The following is a 19,571-nucleotide window of genomic DNA, read 5'->3' on the forward strand; positions in this document are numbered from 1 at the left end:
TCAAAAATGTTTCTGCTGAGTCACCCTCCAGCACAAAGCGTTTTCTTTATGGTGCTTTCATCTGTCCTCTGAGGTGTAAATTGCAAATATTGCAGCCTCCTCTATAGAGATGAGTTAAATGAATTCCCCTGGGTCAGGCAACAAATGATGGAATAAGTGATGCATCAAATTGGAAGAGACTTCAAGGGGGTCTTTCTGTCTACACTCCAGTGTGTGACTACTATGCATTTGCAGGCTTCAGGTTTATAAGTTTTCCAAACATTCCAGCTATCAGATTAAGATTTTGAGATAGAAAACTTTATCCCGTAGCTTTAGCTTCAATTCTTTATCATATGGCTAAAGATGTATTTCTTGTTCCAACTTGTGTGGAGACAAGGATGGGAAAGAGTTACTAACCATTTCCCCAGTGTTAGCCCTCTATACTCTCAAAATGATTTTTAAATCACCCCTTTCACTCTTCCATATTAAAATTTGCAATCATTTTGTTTAAAAAAACTGAGGATCTACCATGTGCCGGGAACTTGGGATTCCAACATAAATAAAATATAATCCCTCTCTTTAAGGCATGAGTTCATAGTTTCTCTTAAAGGTTTGCTTGCAGTTCCTATTTCTGACTCTAACCCAGCTTTGTAAGGTGTGTCCCTAAATTTACCAGCTGACAAGTATTTTACTAGTTTATTATCCTGTGTGCTTTTAATAAATGCAAAGAGTCAGTGTTAATCTTTCTTCATGTGCCAATCAATAATCAGCAGCCGGTGGGCAGGTTGAGATTGCCTGTGCTCAACCACATGGAAATCTCTTCAATTACCCGAATGGAGACACAGAGCAGAAGCTTGAAAATAATTGCTTTCTGGCAGTGAGCGTAGAGCTTCCATGGAAACATCCCTTTCTGACACAGCATCCCCAAATCTGACGTCACGGAGACACCTCATCTGATTTGACTAATGCAAACAGGGCTTTTTCTGGGAAACCCCACAGCTACCAACAGTGTCCTGGAGTTCTCAGTCACTGTGTGGTCCCCAGAACTGCCGCTGAAGGATATGGCAGGCAGAGTAAGGGTGCATATTTCTCTGTCATCTAGGAGACCCAAGGAGACCAAAGCCATTGTTTCTTTTGATTACTCAATATTCTAGGGAGAGGGAGTGTATGGGGTTCCTGATCTGCTTTGAAAGGGATGTGCTAGGATTCCAAAACCAGTCCTGCAGGCTGCCTCCATCAGTGATGCTGACTACTTAGGCAGCCAGCAGCTCTCTGTCATTTAAGCCACCTGAAAAATAGTTACACGTAGAAGGATTTGGGGATAAAAGATGCCTGTGAAGTAAATGACCTCTTTTTTTTTTTTTTTTTAACAGCAGAGGCTAAGATTTTGTTTGTTTGTTTTAAACTGGTAACTGTTTCCTGAGAGAGAAATGTGTTAGCTCACACTCACCTATCATTCATCAGTCCTGATCACGAACGCTATTATTCTGCTGTGACTGGTCAGCAAGGTAGTCGAGGGTCTGCTTTGGATGTGAGAGTGACTTTTCCTTCCTCTTAATGTCTTTTGTACCATCTTCTTGTATGTAGCTATATTATAGCTAAACATCTGCCTGCTTGTCACTGTCTTAGTTTGGGTTCCCCAGAAGCTAACCCTAGGACAAAGATTCAAATGCAAGGAATTCATTTGAAAAGCGATCCCAGGAGACACTGGTAAGGAAGGGAGAAAAAAAAAATTATTACCAAGCAAGTTACTGGAGCCTGATGCCACAGGTGAACTCTGAGAAACAGTTTATTACACAAATCTCAGAGTTATTGCACCTGAGCAGTAGGAAATTGGGGTGTTTACAAGCCAATTTTCATCAGTCATTGGTTGAGGGATGTTCCTGGGTAACATTAATTCTATAGCCATATGGGGGAAATAAACCTTAACCTACTTCATTTTACACAAACAATTTAATGCAAGAAAGAGTATGTGCTTACCCTGGCTGGGTGGCTCAGCTGGTTGGAGTGTCATCGGTACACCAAAAGGTTGCAGGTTCGATTCCCAGTCAGGGCACATACCTAGGTTGCAGGTTCCATCTCCAGTTGGGGCATGTATGGGAGGCAACTGATTGATGTTTCTTTCTCTCTCAAATCAATAATAAAAAAAAAAAAATACCATATCTTTTGGTGAGGATAAAAAAAAAAAAAAAGGAAGAGCTTGTGCCTAGATGTAAGAATTAGAACTATAAAGTACCTAGAAGAAATCACAAGAGAATATGTGTATAACCTTAAGGTAGGCAAAGATTTCTTAAGCAGAACATAGAAAGCACTGATAAAAAGTATCTGAAAAATTAATAAATTGGACTTCATTCAGAATAAAATACTTCTGTTCTTTGAAAAACATTAATAAGAAAATGAAAATGTAAATCATAAAATAGAAAACAATACTTTCAATACATATATCTCACCAAAGACTGTATCCAGAATATATAAAGAACTCCTACAAACAGTAATGACAAAAGATTTGAACAGACACCTCACAGAGTAAGATATACAATGGCCAGTAAGCCATTTGAAATGGTGCTCAACATTATTCATCATGAGGGAAATGCAAGTCAATGAGATACTACTATACATCCAGTAGAGTTGTTAAAACTAAAAGGACTTGACAATCCAAATATCAGCAAGAATTACTGGAACTCTCATGTTTTTCTGGTAGCAGTGCAAAATGGTACAACCACTATGGAGAACTCTGCCATTAAAAAATATATATATATTTTATTGATTTCAGAGAGAGGAAGGGAGATATTATCTTAAAAATAGAAGGTTATTCAGCAGTAAAAAGGGGTGACCTACTGATGCACACAACATGGATGAAGCTAAAAGACAATTACACCAAGCAAAAGAAACAGATACAAAAAATGAGTACTTTTTGTATGGGGTCATATATATTAAGTCCAGGAACAGAAAAGCCAAGCTATAGTGATAAAAATCAGACCAGTGGTTGCCCTTGGCAGTTGGAGGTTGACTGGAAGGAGGAACTCCCAAGGGAATTTGGAGCTTTTGAAAATATTCTATATCTTGTTTTGGATGGTGGTTACATGAGTGTATGTAGATGTCAAATCTCTCCTAATTGAACATGTAAGATCTGTGCTATTTATTATATAAAATTATACCCTAATAAATAGTACAAATTTGTTTTTAAAAAAGAAAACATGACCATTAAAAATATGCAATAATTTGCTTCATGCTCTGCCTTCTCACTAGATTATAAGCTTCAGGAGGTCAGAAGCCACATATATTTTGTTCTCTACTGTATCCCCAGCACCTAATACAGCATCTGGGACCTCCTGAATGCTCAAGTCACATTTGCTAATATCATAGGTTTTTAAAGAGCCTCTGTTATAAACTGTGGCTTTCTATCTCCCTTTGCAGACATGATCTGTTCTTAGCAGATGCTGGTTGCCACAGAAGCTCGAGCACAGGTGCTTTGTCTAGGATGGGAGCTTGCAGGTGGGAATCCAGCAGGGATCTGGGTGTCCTTGGACATTAATAGGGTCCCAACTGTGAGCACCATCTGTTCCTGTGAAGGGTATCTGACAGAATCTGCAGCCCTGAACCTGGAAGGTGAGTGCCTTTGAGACCAAGTGTCAGATTCCCACTCCAATCCTTCCGCCTGTAGGGAGTCAAGGAAAGCCATTTTAACCCTGTGAAAAGGAAGGGCCAACATGTGTGCGGCTTTGCCAAGTATTTTTCCACAAATGATCCTATTTTATCCTCCCTATGACCCTGTAAGGTAGGTATTTACTAACCTGTTTTACAGAGAGGTTAAGTGGCTTCCCCAAGGTCACACAGCTGCTAAGTGGTGGAACTGGGCTTGAAACCAAGTTTCTGACCATTTACTACTATATTACATGCAGTACTGCTGTGTCATTTAAGGACCTTCAGCAGTTTCTGAAATCTGACCCCTTCAAGCTCTACTGGATTAATGGAAAGATAAGTAACAAATATCCCTTGCCTTGAATAAATAAAATTTCAGAAGCAATTTACTCTATCTATATGTCCTGGAAAGATTAACCTGTCTGGACAACCATTATGATAGTGTCACTGCCCCATGCAAATTCTCCATGCTCCTCACCACTTACCAAGTAAATTTCACTCTTCGTAACTGCTGTTCAGTGCTCTTCTGCCCAACTCATCTTTGTGGCCTCATCCCTAAAACACGTTGCCTTCTGGCTGTTTGTCACTATCCTCATCTCTGCAACTTTTGTTCCTCAACTTGGTCTCTATATGCAATACCAGTGTTTTCCATCTTCCTTTGGGAAACTTTTTCTCACTCTTCAAGTTAGGACTGAAATGCCACTGCCATTTCCATTCACAGATGTTTATTTACTTCATCAGAATCCTTTGACCACATGGTTTATAGCTTTACATGGCACTGTCAGGTATCATGAGTATCTCTGTCTTCCTTATTAGCTCCTGACGTTCTAAAGAGTTAGATGCATGCCTTGCCCATTTCTGTAACCACTATGGTGGCTAGCATAGCTACACACTGTACATATTTAATCAGTGCTGTGTAGAGTCAATAAATTACCCCCTCTCCAACCATTGTCTATGCATTTAATAACCCTTGACAAGCATAGTTTTAAAAAACATTTGCATTATAACTTTATTTTATGAGTATGGTTAATATAGTCTCCACCTTCTTTATACATTACTTCTGATTTGACAGACTGGATAAACACCTAAATTTTTTGCAAGTGGGGCGGACACACGGAGAGATTGTGCAGTCCACGTTCTACTCTGTGTAACCTTGGACAAATTGCTTCTACTCTCAGGACCTTATTTTACCTCCACCTGTTCAATAGGGGAAATAATCTCCGTTTTGCTTCTTTAACTCATCAGCAGAAATAACAGATGTAGAAGTGCTTTGTCGACTACAAATGTGCCACTTAGCTGGCCTAGTGTTTGAGGCACACCTTTTGTTGGTGGCAGCACCCATCCAAAAGTTCTCTTTTGGAGAGGAGTTGGCGGTCTGAAAGCAGTGTACCTAGGGGGCTGCAGGATGATAGGGAAACGACCCTACTTGGGGCTGGGTTGCTGTGGGTCAGAGGTGAGCAGGTCGCTGTCATCTGAAAGCTCACCGCGCTAGGAGAACAGCTCGTTCCGGCCGCGGGGAGGCCGCCCGGGAGGCCGCCTGGTCCAGCGCGCACGTGACAGGGCGTCGGCCAGTTTTCCGAAATGTCTTAGAGCGCCGGACAGGGCCACGGGCTGCCTGAGGGAAAATGAGGGCCTGAATGCTGCAGAGAAAGAACCAGCTACCACTTATAGATGGCACCGCCCCACCTCAGGTTGGAAGTCACCACCGCCACCTTGTCTTCCAAGGGGAACCAGCGCCCCAGCGCAAGCGACACCCACAACCCAAAAGGCCCCTGCACGAGTCTTTGGGGCCTGCCCATTGGCTTGCACTCGAGGGGAGGGCGGGCCTTAGGCCACCTCGCTTCCTGATTGATGAGTCGCCTGATTGGCAGACGCCCGCGGGCTGTGAGCGCCAGGAGGCCGGACATGGCGGAGGCGGGAAAAAAGCAGGCGGGCCTTGGGCTTCCAGGTGGAGACGCGGCACAGTGGCCTCTGCAGCGGTATGGCCGTTTCATGCCCTTGGGCACAGGAGAGCCACCTGGGCCTGGGCTGGAAGCTGGGATGGCCCCTTCACCTACGTGGAAGGTGAGGCCTGAGGGCAGGAAAGGCCGCGAGGCGCTCACCCCGCCGGGATGGGGCGGCCGCCATGGTCCCGACTGCCACGCGGGCGGGAGGAGGGGACGCGGAGGGACTGGCGGGAATGGCAGGCAGACAGCTAACAAAGCAAATTGATAGGGAGATAGTAGTGTAAGACATGATTGAAACCCAATACGCTCTCAAATAACATTCATATGTTCAATAGATATTTTTGAGCATCAGTTATGTGTTAGATATTATTCAGGAGGTTGGGATGCATCAGTGGACAATATATAAATGGTCTCTACCCTCATTTATGTTTTTAGTCTAGTGGAGAATTAGTATTTATAGAAATAACTGTATAATTATGTAAACCAGTTCCACATCCCTTATGCGGAAGGGAGGGTTGGATAGCCCATAATCAAGTTATGGGCTGCCAAGCGTTCACACAGAAGGACTCAATTTGAATCCTAGCTTTGCCACTATCTGTGACCTTGGTGAAGTTACTTATCCTCTCTGTACCTTAATTTCTTTATCTTAAAATAGAGATTATAATAGAACCTACTTTATCAGATTGTTGTATTAAGTATATTTAAATATATAAATCACCTAAAAGAGTGCCTCATATAAAGTTATGTAAGGGTTTGCTGTTATTATTTTTTTTGCCCTGGTGTTGTTTTAACACTATGGATTACTAGGCAGTCAGTTCCTTTTGGTCTAGTTTGACTACTGCATGTGGACCCTGGGGTTTTGGATTATGCAAATGCATGTGTATGTTGGTGTGATTTGGGCAGCAGTGGGTAGAAGAAAAGTAAAACAGCACAAATATTCCAGATAGAGGACACAACATGTGCAAAGGCCCTGCACCTGGAGAAACCTTAGCATGTGTAATGTACATAAATAAAGAGTAGGGTTGGTGCTTATGGAGGACAAGGGGAATGATAGCATGAGATGAAGTTGTCTAGAGAAGTAGCCAGGTGCCTTATGAACATTATCCTAAAACCAATAGGAAGCCACTGAAGGGTTTTAAGTAGGAGTATTTTCACCTTTGAAAGATCACTCTGGCTGAAGTATGGAGATGAAGTTAGAGTGGATATGAGTAGATTCAGTAAGATCACTTAGAATACTATTGCAATGTGTTATGCAGGAGGTGATAATGACTTAGACTGGAGGGTGGGGGTAATAGGGGAGGATGCAGTAGAGGTGGGAAACTGAGCATATAAAAGTGATCTTTTGGAGGCCAAAAGGACAGGACTTGGGAGATTGATTGGATATGAGTGGTGAGAGTAAAGGACTTCTGGGTTTCTAGCAGGAGCAGCTGGATAGATGGTTAGGGGATGGGAAACATTGGGGGACGAACAGGGAGAGAATAGTCCAAGACTTCAGTTTTGGATCTGTTGAGTTTAAATATGTTTATGAAGCATCCAGGTGGAGATGTTGAATAGGTAGTTGGGTGTACCTGTTTAGACTCAGAAGAAAGATCTGGTCTGGAGATATAAAAGTGTCAGCATGAAACTGTATCATCAGCATGAAGGGGATGTTTATAGTCATGAGATTATCTGAGATTCGAGGACCAAGCCCCAAGGTAGCATTTATAGGTTAGGAAGAGGGCACAGAGTCCTTCAAGATTGACAAGGGACAGAGTTGGGAGCCACCCAGGAGAATGCAGATTCATCAAAGCTAAAGAAAGTTATTTCAAGAGGGAGAGTACAGTTAACTTTGTTGAAAGATGCTGTAGAGTAAGGGAAAATGATGACTATAGTGTGTCCATTGGATTTAGCAACATGAAAGTCCTTATGGTCTTTACCAAGAGAAATTTTAATAGAGTGAATGGAATGGAAGCCAGATGGGGTGGGCTGAAGAGTGACTGGTAGGTGAGGAAGTGGAACCAATGTTCATAGTTCTGAGAGACTTTGCTGTGATTGTGAGTAGAGAGGTGGCTTAATGTATTGTTCACCAAATTCTAGAATATTAGAGCTAGGGGCACTATTTAAAGCTTAAAAATCAATACATCTAGGACCATAAAAAAGGCATTAAATACCTAGTTGTACTCTTGTGGAATGCTGTATCCTGAGAAATCATATAGGCTGAAAATGCAAATTGAGGTGAATAAAGAGTTAAATTTAAGGATAACTGACCTATAATAAGATCTTGTACAGGGTATCCCCAAAAAATGTATACACACTTTAACAGCTGATAGCTCAATTTTGAAAATGAAATGTATTTTAATAAACACTGCCTTGGTAATTATTCAAAGAGTGTGTATACATTTCTTGGGGGGGGAAATACAGACACACACACACATACAAACAAACAAACCTGGGGCTGTTTGAAGACATATTTAATTTTTGAGACTATCCAACAGATTCCTTGTTACCTTCTCTTAACACCCTCTAAACCCATTCTTCTGAGGCATCTGGTTTGGGTCCATTGGCTCAGATCCAGCGGTAACTCTTAGATTCTTATCCTGCAACCCAGAGGCCATGGGCATTTGACCATTCGAAGGAGTTTATTGTTATTACATTTTCCCCCTTCTTTTTGCAAAGCTCTTCATAATTGCTTATACAGAACAGCACTTTTCAACAGTTTTCAAATGTTTGGCATAAAGCCACGGCTACAATGAAAAGGGATGAGGTTGGCTTTTGCAGTGCTTTTGAAAAGTGAACATTTGTACTTTCCTTTGAATCTGTGCTGAACCATCTTACCTGCTGTGATCAGTTTCAGCTTAGGTCTGTCATTTTTTTAAAAAATGAAAGAGAAAACAAGATTTGTTCTATTTTATGTGCACTGTGACTATTGTGCAATAGTAATAATAAAAGATGAGCCATCCAAAGAACTGCACTAAGTCCCATGTGAATTTCTTATTTTAAAAATATGAGCTACCCTCAGTAAAAAATGTTAGGTGAAGCATAAAAATGTATTATTTTGGAGGATAGAGTCATTCTGGTCTTTTTTTTTTTTTTTTTTCCTCTAGAGAACTTTCAAGTTCAACCTTGGTTGAACCTATTTTGAATTTTTCTATTTTCTCTGAAATTATGTGGAGAATCTGATCTCCTAGTATTTTAGTTGTTTAATTATGGAGAAGACTTTCATCATAATGGCCATATGCTAAGGCAAAGATGTTGACTTAAGAGAAAAAACAAATAATAGTACAACAAGAATTCTAAGACTTAAAGTCCTAGTTGAGAGGAAGGTCAAGTCTGAGGCAGAAATACTCTATATAGAATATCTAATATATATGTATATTGATTTGATATATTTGTCTGAATTGAATTATTCTTATTAAAAGTTACTATTTGGAGATAAATTAACCACAATTTGGAAACAAATAAACTTTTTGTAACACTGTAAGAGAAATCAGCAGTTCAGAACTATGCTACTCAGACTTCAACCAGTATAGAAGTCACTTGGAGATTCTTTTTAAATACAAATTCTGACTCAGTAGGATTGGTAGGGGAATAAATTCTGTAATTCTAACAAGTTTCCAGGTGATGCTGATGCTGTTGATCCTAGGACCACAGTTTGAGAAGCAGAAGTTAAGAAGCCCTTGAATGAAATGGGCAGCCATGTACTAAAACTAATAAAATGAATGAGGTAAAGCAATTAGCTTCATAATAATATGCAGATATTTTACTGATAAGGTTAATATTTAAACCATCTGTCATTTAAGGGGAATGAGAAAATGAAATACATGTACAAACTTGAACTTGATTTTAATTCCTTACATCTGTTAGCCCAGCTCTTCTAAAAAAAGATGATCGTAATAACATATTGGTCCATTTAATGTATTTAATGCCTCAGTATAATTCATTCTACTTTGAGAATAATTTTGAAAGGTGATGCCAATTGCAGGTCACTTTCAAATTAAAGTTTTACTATGGTTTCCAGATTCCAAGGATTTCTCAGACATCCCTAATTTGGTTCAACCTGACAACTTATTTTTTCCTTTCAAAGGAAAAAAATCATTCTTTAATTTTTATAGGAAGAACTTAAAATAATTGCCCTACTTAGAAATTAAGAAACAGAATGTGAAGCTTGTACTTGAAATGAACTTTTATGTATGAATTCAACATAAGATATATTTTGGGTCCTCTTAACTGTTCTTTTTTTCTTTGTATTCTTAGTACTTACATATTTCCTAGCATATGATAAGTGCTCAGTAAATGTTTGACTGAATGGTAACTTCTCTGAACTTTTCTTATGACAATGTAAAAATTATGACATAACTACTATTTATAAAGTATTTACTTTGGCAAATTTCTTACAGTGACCCTATGAAGCAAATATTATTATACCCATTTTATAGATAAGTGAAACTGAAACACAGAGAGATCAATGGCTTACCCAGGAACACAAAAATAATAACTGAGAAGAAAGAATTTTAACCCACTATGCTGTTTGTCTTAGAAGTGTTAAGATTTCTTTTTTTAATATTTGTCAAAGTATTTATTAAGAACACACTTTAAACAGTAGCATTATGAAAAAGAAATTTTGAGATATTATCACCATAATTTTCCATTCATTAAAAGCCATCTGAATGGAAAATTTAATAGTTTACTCATTTGCTGAGAATTATTTATTTTTTAAATTAAAAAAAGTTTAAATTATAGTTGACATTCAATATTATATTAGTTTCAGGCATATAGCAAAGTGGTTAGACATTTATATAACTTACAAAGTGATCCTCCCTAAATGTATACACCTGACACCACAGCAGTGTTAATATTTCATATGAGGCATAGCAAGCAGTTCAGTTATGTGGATGAGGAATTCAGAGATTAACACACAGGATAAAAAGAATAAAAATAACAGTGTTTTTAATTTTTTTTAATCCTCACCTGAGGGTTTCCGTTGATATTTTTAGAGAGAGGGGAGGGTAGGAGAGGGGAAGGAGGAGGGAGAGAGAGAGAGAAACATTGGTATGAGAGAGACACATTGATTGATTGCCTCTCACATGCACCCCGATTGGGCGAGGGTTTGATCCTGCAACCTAGGTACGTGCTCTTGACCAGGAATTGAACCCATGACTCTTAGGTTCATGGGCTGACACTCTAACCACTGAGCCAAACCGGCCAGGGCGACAGTGTTTTTAAAGGATAATTTAAGATTTATTAAAACCCCACAAAAATTACTATTTTAATTTTTTTTTAATTGAAAAAAATTTAAATATTTTTAAATTGCAGTTTACATTCAATATTATATTTGTTCCAGGTTAGACCTTTATATAACTTAAGAAGTGATCTCCCTGCTCTGGCCAGTGTGGCTAAGTCGGTTGGAGCATCATCCCGTACACCAAGAGGTAGCAGATTCCATTTCTGGTCAGGGCATATACCTAGGTTGCAGGTTCAATCACTGGTTGGGGGGCATGCAGGAGGCAGTTGATTGATTCTCTCTCTCTCTCTCTCTCTCTCCCCCCCCCCCCTCTCTCCCCCTCTCTCCCTCTCTCCCTCCCTTACTCTCGTGGAATCAATTTTTTAAAAAGTGATCTCCATGATAATTCTAGTGAGGCAGAGCTGTTCAATGTTTTTCTCTCACATCAGTCTCTCTCTCTCTTTCTTCCTTCCTCTTTCCCTGCCTCCCTCTCTCCCTTTCTCTGAAATCAATTTTTTTAAAAAGTGATCTCCCTGATAATTGTAGTGACCACCTGACACCATACATAATTATTACAATATTATTGACTATATTCCCTATGTTGAATTTTAAATCCCTGTGACTATTTTGTAACTGACAATTCGTAGTTCTTAATCCCTTCCTGTTTTTCACTTATCCACCCAAAACCCTCTCCCATCTGGCAACCATCAGACTGTTCTCTGTATCTATGTGTTGGTTCCTGTTTTATGTGTTTATTTTGTGTTTTAGATTTTACGTATAAGTGAAATCATGGCATTTGTCTTTCTCTGTCTGACTTATTTCACTTAGTGTAATACCCTTTAGGTACATCTGTGTTGTTGCAAATGGTAAGATTTTATTCTTTCTATGGTCATGTTATATTACAGTGTATATTTTACCACATCTTTTTTATCTAGTTGTCAATTGATGAGCACTTAGATTGCTTCCAAATCTTGGCTATTGTATATGAAATGACCTTCTTTGTCTTTAAAGTCTCTTTTGTCTTATATAAGTATGGCTACCTAACTTTTTTTTCCAGTTCTATTTGCATGAAATAACTTTTTCCATTTCTTTACTTTCAGTCTGTATGTGTCTTTTGATCTGTAAGCAGCATATGTAAGGATTCTGTTTTTATATCCTTTCAGCCACCCTATGTCTTTTGATTGGAGTATTTAATTCATTGTAATTATTGATAGGTATGTAGTTATTGCCATTTTATTATTTATATTTTTATCTTCTTCTTCTGCTGAAAGAAGACCTATTAACATTTCTTGTAATACCAGTTTGGTGGTGATGAACTCCTTTAGTTTTTTTTTTTTTTGTCTGGGAAGCTCTTTATCTCCCCTTTGATTCTAAATGATAGCCTTGCTGGGTAGAGTAATCTTGGTTGTAGGTTCTTGCTTTTCATCACTTTGAATATTTCATTCCAATTTTCTTTCCTGGAATATTTCTGTTGAGAAATCAGACTAACTGCCTTTCTCTTGCTGCTTTTAAGATTCTGTTTTTGTCTTTAACTGTAGGAATTTTAATTATGATGTGTCTTGGTGTGGGCCTCACTTGGTTCTTCTTGTTTGGGATTCTGTGCTTCCTGGGCTTGAATGTCCATTTTATTTGCCAGGTTAGGGAAGTTTTCAGCTATTATTTCTTCAAATAGGTTTTCAATCCCTTGCTTTCTCTCTTTTCCTTCTGTTAACCCTATGCTGCAAATGTTGTTACTCTTGATTTTGTCCCAGAAGCCCCTTAAACTATCCTTATTTTATTATTTTTTTCTTTTTGCTGTTCTGATTGGTTTTTTTTTTTCTACCTTGTCTTCCAAATCACTGATTCAATTATCTGCTTCATTTAAGTTGCTGTTGATTCCACCTAATGTATTTATTTTATTTTATTTTTTAAATCCTCACACAGGGTATGTTTTTATTGATTATTGTAGAGAGAGAGGAAGGGAGAGAGAGCTATATATATAGAGAGAAACATTGATGTGAGAGAGAAACATCAATTTTTTGCCTCTTACACATTCCATGACTGGGGATCAAACCCACAACCTTTCAGTGTACAGGATGACTTTCCAACCAACCGAGACACCCAGCCAGGGCTCTTTTTTTTTTTTTTTTTTAAATGAATTTGTTAGGGTGACACTGGTTAACAAAATTATACAGGTTTCAGGTGCACAGTTCTACAACACATCATATGTACACTGTATTGTATGTTTACCACCCCAAGTCAAGTCTCTATCCATCACTGTTTATCCCTGCTATATCCTCCTCCACCTCCCCCCCACTCCTCTAGCAGTTATCACACTGTTGTCCATGTTCATGAGTTCTTTCTCTTCACTTCCTTTTTTGCTCTATCCCTCCACCCCTCACCCAGCCCCCCACCCTGACAGCTGTCAGCCTGTTCTCTACGAGTCTTTCTTTATTTTGCATGTTAGTTCATTTTGTTCATTATATTCCACATATGAGTGAAATCATAGGGTACTTGTCTTTCTCTGCCTGGCTTATTTCACTTACCATAATGCTCTCCAGGTTCATTCATGCTGTCGCAAAGGGTAAAATTTCCTTCAAATGTATTCTTCATTTCAGTTATTGTATTCTTCATTTCTGACTGGTTCTTTTTTATGGTTTCTATTTGCATTGTGTTTCCTAGCATTTTGTGTAAGTTCTCACTGATTTCAGCTACTGTTCCCCTAAGTTTATAGAATATCCATATAGAGAGTGTTTTGAACTCTGTGTCTGCTTGCCTCCATTTCATTTAGTTCTTTTTGTGGAGTTTTGTCCTGTTCTTTTATTTAGGATATGTTTCTTTGTTTCCTCAGTTTGGTTGTCTCTGTGTGTATGTTTCTATGTATTACATAGATATGCTATGTCTCCCAGTCTTGGTGTGCTGGCCTTATATAGTGGGTGTCCTGTGGGGCCCAGTGGTACAGACACCCTGGTTACCTGAGGCCGGTGCTCCAGGGGCGTCCCTTTTCTGGGTTGTGTGTGCCCTCCTGTTGTAGTTGAGTTTTGATTGCTGTTGGCACATCAGTGGGTGGAATTGATGCTCAGGCTGGTTGTGAGGACTGGCTGTGACTATAGCAGATGTAGTGCAGGGTCTGACCCCACAGCATGGGATTCACTGTAGTGGGGATCTGGTGCCTGGAGAGTCCACCCTTTGGATGTGTAATTTGTGGAGCTAATTGGGTGGTGCTCTGATGTGGTCTGAAGCTGGCCACCTGGCGTGTTGTTTCTGGGGCCTCTAGGGAGATGATCTGATGCCAGCCTAGGTCAGTTGCTGCCTGTGCCCATTCCAGGGCCACCTGGTAGAGCTACAAAGTGATTTGCTGCCTGTGCTTGGCATGAGGGCACCTGGGAGAGGCAATGCTGTGAACCAAGGCCAGCTGCTACTAGTGTTGGCTGGGTCTGCTTAGCAAGAGGTACAGGGCACACTGAAGCCAACTGCTGCTTATTTGGGGTTTGTGGGCTTTTGGAAGATTTTAGGAAAGTCTTCAGCATGACTAAGGCTGGCAGTTTGTGAGGAACAGCCTCTGAAAGAAGTTTAGGCTGGTGCATGAGTTGGGTAGGACAGATTCTTAGTGAATCATCAAGGTGGGGCAAGTTTGATGGAGATTCAGATTTGGTGTCCACCTGCATCTGCATGCTAGGTGGAGAAGGGTTCAGCAAAGGAACAATGGCTCCTGCCTGTGTGCTCTGTGGTGGGAGAAGTCAACAAGGGAACAATGGCCTCTACAGCAGTTTAGTCATGGAGAAAGCTGCCCCTCCAGTCCTTGCCCTGGATCCAGACAATTCAGTTTGTCCCTTTATGTTCCTGGTGCTTTTGGAACTGCTGCCCCAGTTCTGAAGCTCAGAACGAGTGATTTCTAGTAAGTTCCGTGTGCAGGTCCATTAAGAGGAACACCTGGGACTCCAGCAGCTTTCATTTCACTCAGCGACAATCCCTGCTGGTTTTCACAGCCAGATGTTGTGCAGACTCCTCTTCCTGGCACTGGTGGTCCTGGCGAGGGAGCCAGGTGTGGGGCTGTGGCCCTGCATTCCTCAGGGGGGACCTCTGCACCCAAGATATCCCTCCTGATTTTTTACTGCCACACATGGGTGTGGCTATCCCTTTCCACTTCTCCACCCCTCTTATCACTATGGATGTGGCTTTTTCTTTATAGTTATAGGATTTCTATTCAGCTAGATTTCAGATGGTTCTCCAGGGTGGTTCTGTAATTTATTTGTAATTTGGATGTGGTGAGCACAGTGTTTACCTGCTCTGACATTTTGACTGGAAGTCCAAAAAATTGTATAATTGTAGTTCTTTGCATGACTGGTAATTTTTTATTGGGTGGGTGAATTTTACCCTGTTGGCTACAGGATATTTTTCTATTTCTATAAATATTCTTAGGCCTTTTTCTGGGATAAACTATCTGGAAAGTTTGATCATTTCAAGTCTTGCTCTTAAGCTTTGTCAGGTGGGACCAGAGCAGCATTTGATCAAGGGCTAATTTTTCCCCACTCCTGAGGCAAAACTCTTCTGAGTACTCTACCCAATGCCCTGTAAATTATTAGATTTTTCACTCTGGCTGATGGGAACAGGCACCATTCTCTGTTCTTAAGGTCCCTTAAATGCTTCCAGGTGGTTCTTTGTCCAGTCTCTGGTAGTTTGCTCACACATATATATGCTGAAGACTTGAGGGGCCTCTATGGGTGTTGAGAGTTTTCTCTCTGTGAAGCTCTCTCCTCTCTGGTATTCTCAGCTGCAAACTCTAGCCACAGTGACCTCCCTGGACCTGCAACTCCATCCTCTCAACTCAGGGACACCTTGCCAGGTTCTGCCTGGGCTCCTCCTAGCACTTCAACCTGAAAACTTTCTCAAGAAGTAACCTGTGGCAATGGCAAAGCTCACCTTTGTTTCCAATATTTCTTAGGAATCATATCCTTTATTACCTGATATCCACTGTCTTAGAAACTGTTGTTTCCTCTCATTTATCCAGTTTTTTTTACCTGTTTCAAGCAGAAGAATAAATTTGGTCCCTGTTACTTTATGTTGGCCAGAAGTGGAATTCCATAATGGGTCATTTGATTCAGTTCGACTTTGTCTTTTCCACTTCAGTTCAATAGTTCTACAGATAATTATTAAATTATCTATTGGGTACTTGGCATTCAGCTAGGCACTGGAGAAGCTTTGGAACTGACCTTGTTATCACCATCTTAAAATATTGGGGCACTCAAGCAGAGGGTTGCAGGAATAAGTAGGGCCTGACCATTAGGGTAGTGTTTCTCAAGGTATATTGGGCAGACTACTTTCAACAGAGTCTCTGGGGGTGCTTGTTGAAAATGCAGATTCATGGGTCCTGCGCTGTACCTACTGAATCAGAATCTTGGGTGACTTTTGGGTGTTGGATGTACTGCAACCCATCCTCATGCCCAATTCTAAATAAAGGGTCAGGAGGAGGGGACAACTGACAAAGTAATACTGATACTCTATAGCACTTTACAATTTAGAGTATTTTTATAAACCTCTTCACATTTAATTTTCACAACGTTTTAATCTTATTACCATTTTACAGACAAGAAGCTAAGGCCTGGCTATGTTAAGCAGCTTGCCAAAGGTTTACATAGGAAGTGGAAGAGCCGATTCTAAAACTCAGGCCTTCCTCAAGCTAGTCCCCATTTTGCTGTACACTGCACTTCTCTTATGAAGATGCAGCGGTATCATCAAAAGTTATTATTCTTTCATGCAGCTTGATTTTTTGGAAGAATTATTAGGCTATATTTTATATTAGGATTAAAATGGGCTCTGAGTGACAGAAAATGTGAAATAACAGTACATTAAATAAGATGAAAATTTATTTTCTCCACATAAAAGTACAGGGCTGATATGACACTTCACAGTGTCAGGAACTGAGGATCTTTGTGTTTTGTTCCTCTGCCATGCACAGCCAAGGTCACATAGTCCAAGATAGAATTGATATTCTATATGGCTTGGTGGAGGAAGGAATAAAGAAATGGACAAAGGGACAAAGGATACACACCTGCTGCCTCTAAGGAAGTTTCCCTTAAGTTGCTACAAGGCACTTCCTCCTGTAGCACAGTGGCCAGAACTTAGACCTGTGGCCATCCTAGCTGCATGGACAGCTGGCATATGTAGTCTGTATTCCGTGAAATCATGTGTCTAGCTAAAAACCAGGGGTTCTATTAGCATATAAAAAGGAAAATGGATGTTGGAAAACAACTAGAAGCCTGCCACACATTTTTCTCTTCTGGATCTGGAGACTGTTAAGAAATGAAGGCTTATTCCTAGGGTTAAATAACAATAGTAACAACCAAAAATACTTTTATTTAGTGTATAATTACTATATGTCAGTACCTAGAACAGTGCTTGGCAGGTGCCCTCCAAATATTTATTGAAGAATGAATCAAGGCCAGGTATTCTGCTAAGCATCTGATCTCTCATTATGTCATTTACTCTTTCTGATGAACCTGTAAGGTAGTTATTACTAATTTTATTTTATAAATGAGGAGATTAAGTATATTTTTAAGTGGCAAAGCTAGGATTTAATCATAGGTCTGTCTGACAACAGATAATGTATTTTATGAAGTAGTAGAATTAGAGTTGTTCACCAAGTATGCTAAGATTGCATATCCCTGGCCTCTTGAAATTGTGTCATGTGACTGCTTTTGGCTAATGAAATGTGAGAAGAACTGAAACTGACCTATGTCATGAGCAGAAGCTTTAAGAGCCAGGGCATGATTAATTATCTTTCTCTTTGCTATAGTGTTATAGATATCAGTTGCTCTGTCAGCCTAGGTCCTATAGTGAGAATGGTAGGCAAGGTAGAGGGTGAAGACAGGTAGAATAAGGATGGGTACTTAGTGTGAGTGAGAAATGAACCTTGGCATTTGGGGTTGTTAATTTCTGCAGCATACTCTACAGCATACTCTAGCCTATACCTAACTGATAGATATAGAGATAACTTTTTATAATTGTGTTTATGTTTAATTGAATTACATGTCACATACATTGTAGATTGTTTAGGCTCTTTAAAGGAAGAACCTTCTAACTGATGTTCTAACATTTTATTTTTCTATGACAAATCGTTATTTGTTCCAAAGCATCTGTTTATAAGTATAGCTGGTCCTCAAATAACATTGTTTTGTTCAACAATGTTTTATTTCATTGTAATGTTGATCAAATGTCTGTGTCAAAATGGGTTTCATTATACATCGATTTGCTTAAAGTTATAGAACCTATTGACAATGTTAAGTGAGGACTTAGTAGTGTACATTTTTCCAACTTGGGATCAGTCTCTGTTTTCCTTTAATAACAAAAGCATAATTTTATTGTGTAAGACATCATTTTCATTGAGGCCCTGGCTTATTTTTATAACATGATTTAAGTAGAATTTATCTGGACAAATATAGCAAAGGTTTTCTTTTTCAGTTTAGTGGTTGAAGAAATCTAAGAAGTTACAGTTTAAAATGAGGCTCAAGAGGATGAAAATTTATTGATGTTTAAGGATTGATTGTTCCCTGTCTACTATGTGTCAGACACTATTCAGTGCTCTGTTTAGAGCCCCACCCACCCATCTAACTCCTAGTAGCCCCACTCAGCTGAGTTCAGGTTCCTGGCAGCATCTGGGACAGACCAAATTGTGAGGCTCTACTAGGACGGGGCCATTTTTCCTCACACATCTGACCAGTGCAGAGTCTTCCCTTCAGAGAGTCTTCTCAAACCCTGAAGACTCTTTAAGACCCCAACCCACCACAAAGGCCTACAAGAACCTGGTAGGTGGCAGCTGGGCTTGGTATACCCTGGGACTTTTGCTGAGTGGCCTCAGACCCAGTACTAGCACCAAGTTTGAACCTGGTAAACACCACTTGCCCCTACCTGGTAAATCATTGAGAGCCTACCTCATGCAACTTGAGTACCACCAGAGGCTCTTTCAGTGACTGAGCCAAACAGGTCAGTAGCAGGTGGAAGCAGAGGTAGGAGGATCTTGGGGTGCCTTGGGCCTTTTGCTGGCCTGCCCCTGCACTCAGTGCTAGTGGAGGCCAGCCCTGCTGTGCAGCTTGTTCCTTCCCATGTACACCAAGGACCAGCAGAGGCAGCCACAAACTGTGGATTACTTTGTAGTTCCAAACAGGTTGCCCAGAGTCAGTCACAGGCAGGGTCTGACATTGACCTATACCAGAGTCCCTTCCAAGTGGCCCCAGAACAGACATATTCAGTGGCCAGCTTCAGACAGCATCAGAGCAGGATCCAGTTAGGTTCACAAGCAGTATATCCAAAGGGAGATCTCAGCAGACACTAGGCCTTTCTGAGGTGAAATCTGTTTCATGTGGTTAGCACCTGTACAACAGATCATATATTGTGGTCAGGGTCCATCCTCATAGTCAGCCAGTCTGAGGGTTGACTCCATGCACAAGCAGGCCAATAGCAATCAAGAGTCAGTTACAGCAGGAGGGCTCATATAACCTATGCCAGGGACAGTCCTGGAGCACCTAGCTCAGGTGATCAAGGAGATTGCGCCACTGGGTCCCACAACACACCTACTATATAAGGCCACTCTACCAAGACTGGGAGATATAGCACATCTGCCTAATACATAGAAACAAACACAAAGAGGCATCCAAAAATGGGCAGACAAAGAAACATGTCCCAAATGAAAGAACAGGAGATAACTCCAGAAAAAGAGCTAAATGAAATGGAGGCAAGCAATTTACCAAATATAGGGTTCAAAAAATAAATAAATAAATAAACAAATAAATAAATAAATAAGGATGCTCAAGAAACTTAATGAAAAC

General features: G+C 40.2%; 1 protein-coding gene across 1 annotated transcript in view; it reads left to right on the top strand.

Annotated features, from left to right (window-relative positions):
• Nucleotides 1-5,526: 5,526 nt before the first annotated feature.
• The window catches only part of REC114 (REC114 meiotic recombination protein), a gene marked incomplete at both ends in the record, with an annotated part of 130,107 nt that continues 116,062 nt past the window's right edge, over nt 5,527-19,571 (top strand). Inside the window, one exon of the mRNA XM_081144191.1 lies at nt 5,527-5,685. Coding sequence (XP_081000317.1) covers nt 5,527-5,685 — 159 coding nt within the window. The remainder of the gene's footprint in view (nt 5,686-19,571) is intronic.

Source organism: Miniopterus schreibersii, assembly GCF_964146895.1.
Source record: "Miniopterus schreibersii genome assembly, chromosome: 1".
NCBI classification, from domain to species: domain Eukaryota; kingdom Metazoa; phylum Chordata; class Mammalia; order Chiroptera; family Miniopteridae; genus Miniopterus; species Miniopterus schreibersii.